This window comes from Camelus bactrianus, chromosome 29 (genome assembly GCF_048773025.1).
Source record: "Camelus bactrianus isolate YW-2024 breed Bactrian camel chromosome 29, ASM4877302v1, whole genome shotgun sequence".
In the NCBI taxonomy this organism is placed as follows: domain Eukaryota; kingdom Metazoa; phylum Chordata; class Mammalia; order Artiodactyla; family Camelidae; genus Camelus; species Camelus bactrianus.
Window position 1 is genome coordinate 27,495,425 of NC_133567.1, and position 11,080 is coordinate 27,506,504.

An 11,080-nucleotide genomic window follows, 5' to 3' on the forward strand; every position below is an offset into this window, starting at 1 on the left:
CAAAAAAGAACAGAGAAGGTCCATTCCAAGCAAGGCTTGAGAAGCAGAGTCAGGTTAAGGCACCTCTGGGTGATGTTTTATCATCAAAGCTTCCCTGCCTTCCCTGGACATGCCCAGAACCTGGCTCATTGGCACAGGAGCATTTGTAACACTTTATTAGATCAAACCAAAGCAGTGGCCTTTCCCTTCTCACTGAGCTCTCCAGTGGAGTGTGCATCTTGGTTATCTCCACTGCTTGGAAAGGGGGAGCAGGGAGGAAGGGGGAAGGCCCACGGGAATCAGAGATGGATCTAAATTGACCATTTTAGTCTGTATGCTCAGAGGTAGGGATGATAATTGAATTCTGAGGTGCTCAGCAGAAAACCCTCCATGTGTGGAAACTTAACACACGCTTTGAGGAAACTGTGAGCAAGTGACAGGTTGGAGACAAAGAAAGAGATGGGAGAGATTATTAACTAAATTCTGTCTAACATGATCCAGACCTCAATGTTCTCCTTCCTAGAAAGTAAGAAGTACATGTAATGAGAGAACATTATTTACAGCACATAGTTTGGCATACGGTCTAAACCTCAGATTATTCTGAGGACAAACAATTTCTACTAAGGGGAAGAGGAATAGTTTGCGGCACATCCCTGCAGAGAAGAATTTAATCGTTTAACTACACCTGAAAGATTAAAAATATGTATACTGAAAAAATACCTCTGAAGGAGAGAGAGCCATTTGCCCTTTTGTTCTGGAGAACTGCAATGAAAGAAAATGGGAGAGAACAATTAAACCACATAGAACACTTATCCTAACAAATTAAGAGCATCAATCCAGACAAAATATCAGCAGCCCATTGTTGCTGACGGGGGTGGACGGTACTGCTGCAACCCTGGGTAAAACTGTGTTCTGGAGAACCCAGAAGTGAAAATCCCCATTAGGAAAAACTACACAGTCAGGTTTTAGTTTTTAACTAAAACCTCTTGGAAGGATCCAAGAAAGATCCACTTTCTTACTTTATGGCTCTCTTACAAGTAATATCCTTATAGTGGAAAAAGTACTTGATTTGGAATTCCAACACCTGGCTTCAAAAATATATCTAAGATGTATTATCATGGGCAAATCACTTAACATCTCTATGCTTCGGTTTCCACATCTGTAAAACTGGGCTAATTATCTCAAGAGTGTTTTTGTAGCTTTAAGTGCCATGCAAACAGAAAATATGCTTAATTTGAGATTAAAGAGATTAAGGAGAAATTTGGCATACTGATGGAAATATCTTGGCTCAGAAACCAGTTTGCTGTCAGTAAAGGAAACATTTATTTCTCTATACATATGGCAGAACTATAATTCAGTAATTTAGTTCATAGAAAACTTATTCTTAATTACTGTAATCTTCTGATTAAGATCAACTTATTTACAACTAAATTACTATTAATAATTTTTCTGAAGTCACTGCTGTATTTAATTCTTAAAGTTAAAAATAATTTAAAGTTTATTTCTACATAGCCTTGTTACTCAGTAGCTTTTAAAATCATATTTCTAATCTTCAAGAAGTTGGAAACCTCAATTACTTTCTTGCTCCAGGAAAATACACTTAACAATATTTGTAACTTGTTCCTAACTCTGTTGTTTAACAATTTTCTCCATGAGCAATCTCCAGGATTGGTCATCAGAAAGTTCATTATATCTCTTTGCCACTGACAAATTTTCATCTTTCTTAGTCCCTTACAATCTTTGATGCCTTCTCCTTTTCCGAACAGAAGATTTTCTAGGTTCATTTATGTCAAATACTGCATTTATTTGGCAAAAAAAAAATCTATGTTGAAAAAATTAGGTTTTTCTTTAGACTTGTACCTTTTCAAAGCAATTAAATAAAACTGTCCCTTTAAACAATCAGTATTGTAAACTTTTAACTTGTTATTGACATATAAGATACACAGAGAGAACTTGTACAATGATTAATTGTCCAGCTTGAAGAATTTTCACAAATTGAACACACCCCGTTTGACAAGCACCCAGAGTAAGAAACAGAAAACCACCTTGGAAGGTTTCCTTGTGTTCCTTTTCAGGCACTAGTTCCTACTATCCTGACTTCTAATAAAACACAACAGTTTTGTTTATTTGGGCATTTTATATAAATATAACCATATAGCATGCAAAGTTTTATACCCGACTTCTTTTGTTTAACATTGTGTTTGTGAGACTTATCCATTTTACTGCATGTGGTTTTAGCTCATTCGTCCTCAGTGCTGCATCGTGTTCCATTGTTTGAATATATAGCATACTTTACTTTAAAATAAACAAATTATGAACAAACAAGTTAACTCACTGAGATTACTTTGGTAATCTTCTTGCATCTTCCCCTAGCTCTCGCTCTACGCAGGAATTCAGGGCTTCTCCTTGCCTAGTAATTCCTAATCTCAGGCATTTTTGTAGAACTAAAAACAGAAGTACTCCCAAATCAAGGTTATTTCAGCGTTTCATAAACACCTAAGATAAGAGCCAGGAGAGAAGCAAGCAGTGTAACTTAGAGAAAGAAAAAGGGGAAGATAGTCTGGGAAGATCCCCTCAAATTTGGGAGGTGATTGAGAGTCTACCATCCCTGAGAGTTAGCTGGGAACTATGTGCCATTCAGTTGAGGTGCCTAAGGAAACAGAAGACCCTAGAGGAAACGGTTATAAGGAGCAGGTGCAGAGGCTTCTTCCTAGGCACCAAGGCATTAAAAAAATCTTTGTTTTCTCTATTCCTCAGATTGGACAATTTCTATCAATGCACCTTCAAATTCACTGACTCATTTCTCTTTCATTTCCACTCTGCAACTAAGGCTACAGGGGGGGATTTTTAAAAATTTAAGATATTACAACTTTAGATCTAGATTTTTCATTTGGCTTTTACAAATATTTTCTATTTCTCTGCTTAGCTTTCCCATCTTTTCATTCATTTTAATTGGCTTCTCCCTTTACCCACTGAGCATAGTCATAGGAGCTGCTTTAAAGTTCTTTTTTTTTTTTTTTGATTCAAATAATATATATATTTTTTCCTCTGTGAAACTGAGTAGAACTGAGGAGGAATCAAAGAAAGCCTCATATATTAAATTCTTAAATAGATTCTCTGAATTCAAAAGTTAAGGGTTAGTGGGAGAGGCACAGGTGGCGGGCCTTGTCCTGGCAAACAAAGCCACCACGGTGGTCCTGCAAATTAAGGAGGATGGAAAATCCCTTCCTTCAAAAGAAAAAGTTCTCGAGGGGGAAACATATAAAATATTTAAGTTTCAAAAGCCGAACTCTTCCACACTGTTGCTTCTCTACCCCGGAGTGTCCTAAAATAGAGTACTTTAAGGTTAAGTTTTCAATGTTCAGCTTTTTGCAAATATACGCAAATACATTTCTCACAAGCAGTCCTGATTTGGCAATTAACAGCAAGCAATATGCTTGGATTAGAGGTTCGATTTCCACTCGAATGCAGTTTCTTCTCTTCCGGCAACAAAGCCATTTGCAGAGATCCGGAAATCGTGAGATTCCTAAGTGGGAGGAGGTACTGTTCTGGTTCACCTGAAAATAGCCCTTCAGATTGGCTGGTGCTTTACAGTCCCCTTTCAAGACCCGGTGTGTGTTGTTGACGACAATGGGGTCGGGATTGCTGTAGTTTTGGGTGGGTTTGCATAGGGGTCGTAGCCGAGCCGAGCCAGCATGGGGGCGATCTGGGCCATGTCCCTAATCACATCCCTGGGGATGTGGCCAGTCCACTTGGAGAGAGCTTCCAGGTTTACGGGTTTGATGACCTGGTCTGTGGATCGCTCAGTCTTGGACAGGGAGACGCCCCCGGGCTTGCCGATGAGATTCTCGTGGTGCAGGACGGCGTCGCTCCAGGCAATGCCGAGGAAGTCGAGGATGAGCTTGAGGGAGCGCCGGGGGTACAGTACCAGCCGCTCATAGTACACCGGCAGGCATTTGTCCTTGCCCACCTCCATGCACTGAGGTTACATCACCTCGATGGCCTTGTTCCTCTTGGTGAGGCAGTCGCGGTAGCTGCTGAGGTCGAAGCCGGCGATAGTGACCTTGCGGGTGATCATGGAGTGCACGGAGGCCCGGCCGTCCCGCACCATCAGCAGGAACTTGGAGTTGGGGAACAGGAGCGACAAGTAGACGGACGACTTGAGCGTGAAGGGGTCCTTGTTGCAGAGGACGCGGGCCGGCTCACGGTGCTTGACGATCACCTCCAGGATGAAGGCCTACATGGCGGCATCCAGTACCTCGTCCGTCACGCCCGCCTCATCCAGCCGCAGCTTCTCCCGGCCAGACTGGGACCAGGCCTGGTGCATGGCCAGCACGCGGGGAATGATGCGGGTCTCCTCGCCGCAGCGCACCTCGGGGTGGGGGTCCAGCATGGCGCGCATCAGCGTGGTGCAGCTCCGGGGCACGCCCCCCACGAAGATAAGCGGCACGGCCTTGCCGTAGCGGTACTCCATGTGGTCGGCGCCCACCATCACCCGGTCCTCCTGCTCCGGCTGCATGGTCCGACAGGGGCCCAGCGGGCCCCCCAGCACCGCCCGGCACTCCAGCACCTGCTGCCCCAGCTGGACCGCCAGCACCAGGGCCAGGGCGAAGCCAGCTGCCAGCAGTGCCCTCCTCAACGACAAGCGCATGCTGGGCCTGGGGCGGGGGGCGTGCTTCAGCGACAGGTCAGAGGGAGGTCCCTGGGGCTCGCCTAAGTTTCGCTTGAGACTGATCCTTAATTTGGCTACAGGACTTCAAAACCAAGCACTGAGTGGCGTTTTTACGTTTACTGAGCATGTACTCTGCTCAAGCTTATTCTAGGCACCATTTAGCGGGGTCCTCTCCACCACCTCGGGTAGGGATGCCCTGCGCCCAGCAAGCAGCTCAGAGAGAAGCGGCAACTTGCCCAGGATTGCACAGCCAGAGCGGCAGGCCTGGGTCAGAGCAGGCTGAGGCCAAGCTGGTCACTGTCCTTTGACAGGACCCGGCGAGGGGCCCATCTCTGCCACCAGGAGAAAACGGCTCAAAGCGGGCAGGTCAGCTGTGAGTAGGAGACAGCAGAGGCCTGGAGAGCGGCTTGAGAAGAAAAGCAGGGCGACTTGGCAGAGGGAAAGCAGCTGGGAACCTCCCCTGGGCGCACTCTTCCCTGGGCTCTAGCCTTCGCAGCTGCTGCCCAAGACTGTCCATCGGCTGAGCCCTTGCGAGGCGCGCCGAGAAAGCGCCGCGCGCGCAGCGACTGGCTGCTCGCCAGCCTCCCGGCCGGGGGGGGGGGGGGGGGGAATGCCCGCGCCGGGGGCGGGGCCGCCTAAAGTTCTTTTACGGTAATTCCAACATATGAATTATCCGAGGGCTGGCTTTTATTTATTATCTTTTCCTCTCTAGGTTTTTCATATGTTAAGAAATTTTAGATTGCATTCTGGACATTAGGAATGCTTTGTTTTGGAGACTCTGAGCTTTGTTATATTTGCTAAATACTGTTGATGTTTTTGTTTTAACAACTAACTTTATTAGACTCAAGCTGAAAACTTTATCTCACCTGTGTTGAGCAGCACCTCGGTTCAATTTTTTTAGCCTTAGCTCCAGACTGCTTTAAGTCTGTTCCATGCATGTGCGGTTCAGCCTTCAGCCAGAAGCTGGGGCACAGTCTAAACAAAAATTCTAGAGCTTCTCTTTGCTGATACTCTCCTTTTTGAGAATTCCCCCCTCACGTTCCTGTGGTGGTGGCTGACCCAGACTCTGTACTTTGGTTCTTGAGCCCAGAAAGACTGCAGCTTTTTGTTGGCTTGGTTTTCCTGCACCACCATGTGCCTGCAGCCTGCCCTCAAGCTAATGCCTTAAAAACAGGAAACTCACCTAGAGTTGCTGCCTCATTCCAAGGTTCATTTCTTCTCCAAAATATGCTAATTTTTGCTTACTTTTCAGGACCTTCAGGTAGTTTGTTGCTGTTTATATTTTGCTTAGGGTTTACAATTGTTATCTGTAGAGTGGTCAGTCTGTTTGTTGAGACCTCACTCTGCCAAACTAGAGTCTGAACTCTTCAACACTACTTTTTTTTAAACAAAAGTAATCTTTTAATTTGGAAATAATTTAAAATCTTCAGAAACACTGCAAAGATAGTACAGAAAGTCTATATACCTCACTCCTAGCTTTCGATTCCTCTACAGGAATCCTGACTGTTCAGATTTCAACAGTTTTCCCATTAATGTCCTTTTTTCTGTTCTAGGATCCATCCAGGATACCACATTGCATTTAGTTATCATATCTCCTTAGTAACTATTTCTATGTCTTTTCCTTTTTTTTTTTTTTTTTTTTTTTTTTGGCCTTGACAGTTTTGAGGCTTACTGGTTAGGTAACCCTACAGAACATCCCTCAATTTGAGCATCTCTGATTCTGTTCTCATGATTAGACTGAGGTTACGGTTTGGGGGAGAGATGCTACAGGAGTGAATTGCTCTTCGAGGGGCAGATATTCACACAACATCACTAGTAATGTTAACTTAACCATTTGGTTAAAGTGCTGTACTTTTCCAGGAATTATAATGTATTGTATAACTTGTTTCTACATTTTCTCTTCTTCTTAAAAAAAAGGTTCATGAAAAAACTACTCAACTAAAGATGTCACGTAGTCCCAGCCCTCACTTGAAATCGCTTCCTTTCAGCTGTAAACTCCAAGGAGATTAAACAATAGGAAATGATAATGTCTAGAGAAATCTGTCATGGAAAAGAAGATATGCTGAGAATGATACAAACACATGCTTTCTTCCAAATAAGTTCTTAAAATCTTTTGGTAGGCCAGTGGTGCATAACAGAACTTCATGGCATGCTCTTCCTTCATCAGATAATTAGTAGCTTAAAAATTTTTAGTTCTCTAGCTTTAAGATGATGCCTGAGGAGTTTGATGGTAGTGAGGAGAGAAGAAGCAGAAAGAAAAACATTGTGTGCATGAGATGAAAACCAGCTCTTTCAAGCTTTCAACATTACACTGGACTTGAGGATGCAGTTGTTCAAAATCACAAGTTAAGAGTCCTGGTCAGCTCACCTTGATGTGAAAAGTGCCAGCTGAGCATGTTCAGGATGAGAGCACAAAGATTCTCTATTCATACATTCTCCAACTCCATCCCCACCAAGGAGTGAGTTTTAGGAAACTGACTTTCACTCCTTGTATCATATATTTGCTTTTGATTGTCACATCTCTATAGACACTAAATCAGAACATGATATACAATTCAGGAACCACATTATTTCATGACATTAAATTCATTTCTATAATTAATTTTTTTTAGAAAATTTGGGAGTATAAACCAGTTATTCAAACTCAATTGGAGAATTTTATAAAATTTGTTTCAGTAAAGGTCTGCTTCAGTGGTTTGAAAAGCCAAGTTGAAAGCTCAGCATATAAAACAATACCTGACCACGAGTGAAGGGGATGTTGGAAAGGGGGTCCTAGAGCTCTGACCACCCCCTCCTCTTCCACAGTGCTTGAGATGTTTTGGTAGCCCCTTTAGCAATCACCGCTCAAACCAAGATAATGATTTCAAGAGTTCTCAGTATTTACCAATATATTTCACATATTTTAATAAAAAGCTCTTTGGGAAAAAATATAAGGCATACGGGAGCCTCCAGTGGGGTGTGTCAAAAGATGAGTTACTGGCTTCAGAACAGATCAATCAGAAGAAAATATTTCCTTTAAAAAATCAGAAGAACAAAACTGGAACAAAATCTGATTAATTTTTTTTCCTTCCACCCTGGACATTCCATAGCTGACGGGATTTTGCAGCAGCCAGCCCACGGACCGACCGCGGCGCTCACCTGAAAGTGACCACAAAGTTGATGGTGGGCCAGCCCAGGACAAAGGACCTCGCAGCGCTGGTGTTGTCTTCTCCCACTTCATCCACACAGCTTGCCGTCCACATGTCACTTAATTTTATTTTATTTTGTATCTTAAGGTCGTTGTTGTATCTAGAAAGATAAAAACCAGACAAGGACTTCTTGTAATTTGGCTTGTTAAATTTTATGACAACTTCTGCATTTGTGATAAGAGGACAGTTCTCACTAATCATGGGCAAAGAATGTCTTACTCACTGTTTTTATCTTTGGTGCCTACCACGATGAATGGTAACACGGTTGGCTACCTTGGCCCAAAAAGGCCTTTGAGATGTTTAGTGTATTAGTCCTAATGTCTGCATTTGTGACAGGAAATAATCATAACCTTGTGACTTTATTATTCTATACTGAGCATTGCATTTGGATCAAAACCCCTAATTTTAAACTTGCTGCTGTTACAAAAAATTGATTCATTTACTATTTATAACTTGCTTACTTCCAAAAATATTTTAGTGGTTGAACAAAAGAGTAAAAAAAAATTATTTAAAAAAATACTTGTAAAATTTTCATCTTAAGAGCAATAGATACACTAAAATATATAACCTGAAATTAATTACAGAAATTTATAATGCATTTCCAACTGGGCAGTTATAAGATTTTCTAATCTTTAGAAGCAAATATTATTTTAAATTTCCTTTCTTAAGATTTTGTCCATAACATTTCCCCATATATTTTGACTAAAATTGAAAAACTGTAGCCTAAAAATAGACTCTACATTAAACTGAAAAAAAAATACTAAGAAGTAATTGATACAATTAATATTTATCCCTGGAGACCCAGAAGTTGATCTTCTTTAAGATGGCAATGAAATTGCTTTTTGACAATTTCTACCTAAACCTCCTTAGAACCTTGGTATTGAAACCGTTATATCTCTTAGCCTAGTTCACAGATTTAATGCTCATAATGAACCCAAGGCTTAAATGGAAGGCACTGGGAAGGATTAAGAGAATATTCTGGAAACCTGTGTATTTCCTATCATTCAGAGCCATTTGTGGAAACACCAGAAGCTAAAACGAAATCCAAGATACTTTACAGGAAAGTACCCCTAAAACTCCGTATGGGATATTTAAAACTAAAACTCTTCGGCAGGATTTATAAAATGAAAGGGGATTTTGCAGGAACTATATACACGAAGGACAGTGTAGATTCAAAGCCTCATCTACGCTTCCTGTAGGGCACACCACTTAAGTGTAACAGTGAAGTGCTTCGTGGCACAATGGCTTCATTCTATATTTCATTTCAATATTTTTTATCACTATGAATCATTAGTTTTTTTTAAAATAAAGCAGACTGAACTGAAGATATTTTTTTTCTTTTAAAAATCTTATTTCTTAATGGCAGCTATTTAGGTAACACAAAACTGACACTATGAAACTTTGGAAGGAAAAGTGTGTTTCCATATCTGTTTTCATACATTTTGTGTCTTTTAATGCAGACCTCTCTTTATATTAGATAATTCAGATACCATGTGGGCACTTTATGTGTCTATTGATCTGGAAAAAATCCTTCCCTAGATCAATAAAGTGCCGAGTATCCATTTCCTTATACAAATAACAAGGAGCTGTCTGAAAGCGTGAAGAACGACTTCCATTCCAATGGTCAGCATCTGTTGAACTTACCATTTGCCATTCATTGTTGTAAACACTTAACACATATTATTTGGTTTAATCCTCAAACACTTTATAGATAAGGAAATGTCATAGGGAGTTAAAGTAATTTGTCAAAAGTCAAACCGCTTAACTAGCAGAGATAGAATCTGAACTTGAGCAGAGTGGACTTAAGCTTATTTATTATGCTCATAACCATTGTGTATCTATAAAAAGCCCTGGTTATTGCCATTCTTATAAAGCACCTGCACTGATTTTCTGTCTGGATGATCTGCCCATTGTAAATGCGGTGTTAAAGTCACCTACTAGTATTGTATTATTGTCAGTTTCTCCCTTTATGTCTGCTAATATGTACTTTATATACTTAGGTGCTCCTGTATTGGGTACACATATGTTAACGAGTGTAATACCCTCTTCTTGTACTAACTCCCTTATCGTAATTCCCTTCTTCGTCTTTGTTCAGCTTTTGTTTTAAAATCTACTTTGTCTGATATGAGTATTGCTACTCTAGCTTTGTCTTTTCTATTTGCATGAAATATCTTTTTCCACACCCTCCTCCCCACTTTAAGACTGTCTGTGTCTTTAGCTCTGGAGTGAGTCTCTTGGGGGCAGCATATAGAAGGGTCTTGTTTTTTAATCCAAATCAGCCACCCTCTATTTTTTGATGTCAGCATTTTTTTCCATTGACATTTAAAGAGTGATTGATAGGTATGCACTCTTATTGCCATTTTTGTTACTTGCTTTCTGGTTGTTTTTGTAGTTTTTCTGTCTCTTTTTTTGTGCTTTAATGATTTTCTTTAGCAGAATGCTTGTGTTCCTTTTTTTTTTTTTTTTAGCTTTTGTGTATCTGTTGTAGGTTTTTGATTTGTGGTTACCATGGGGTTTATATATGTTGATCTATATCTTCTTGTTTTAAACTGATAGTCATTTAAATTCAAACACATTCTAAAGATTTACATTTTTTCTTCCTTCCCCCACATTTTCTGTTTTTGATGTCATATTTTACAACTTCATGTTTATCCCTTAACTGTTTGTTTTAGTTGTAGTTGATTTTTACAATTTTTATCTTTTAATCTTCATACTATCTTACTTAAGTCATTATCCACAGCCTTTACTGTGTATTTTCCTTTACAAGTATGATTTTTCCTGTTCTGTAACTTGTTACTTCCTTTTAAAAATTGAAGTACACTCAGTTACAATGTGTCAATTTCTGGTGTACAGCACAATGTCCCAGTCATGCATATACACACATACATTCTGCTAACTTGTTACTTCTTGTTGTAGCCTTGTCTTTTCTACTTAGAGAAGACTCTCTAACAAGTTTTAGGGTTGTTAGTTTTGATGAACTCTTAGTTTTCTTGTCTGAGAAGTTCTTTATCTCTCCTTTAATTCTGAGTGGCAACTTTGCTGGTAGAGTGTCCTAGATTGTAGGTTTTTATCTCTCAGCACTTTAAATGTATCATGTCACTCCATTGTGGTCTGCAAAGTTTCTCCAGAAAAATCAGCTGATAGCCTTAAGGGGGTTCCCTTAATGTGACTCTGTTTTTCTCTTGCTGCCTTTAGAATGCTCTCTTTAACTTTTCCCATTTTAATGTGACATGTCTCGGTG

At 40.6% G+C, this 11,080-nt stretch overlaps 1 protein-coding gene and 1 pseudogene across 1 annotated transcript in view; both read right to left on the reverse strand.

The window, feature by feature from the left end:
* Positions 1-11,080, reverse strand: part of LOC141575533 (rho GTPase-activating protein 20-like) — a 67,873-nt gene that overhangs the window by 26,272 nt on the left and 30,521 nt on the right. The window contains 2 exon segments of the mRNA XM_074354930.1: positions 700-741; positions 7,790-7,939. Coding sequence (XP_074211031.1) covers positions 700-741; positions 7,790-7,939 — 192 coding nt within the window.
* On the reverse strand, positions 2,999-4,825 carry LOC141575538 (protein-tyrosine sulfotransferase 2 pseudogene; annotated as a pseudogene).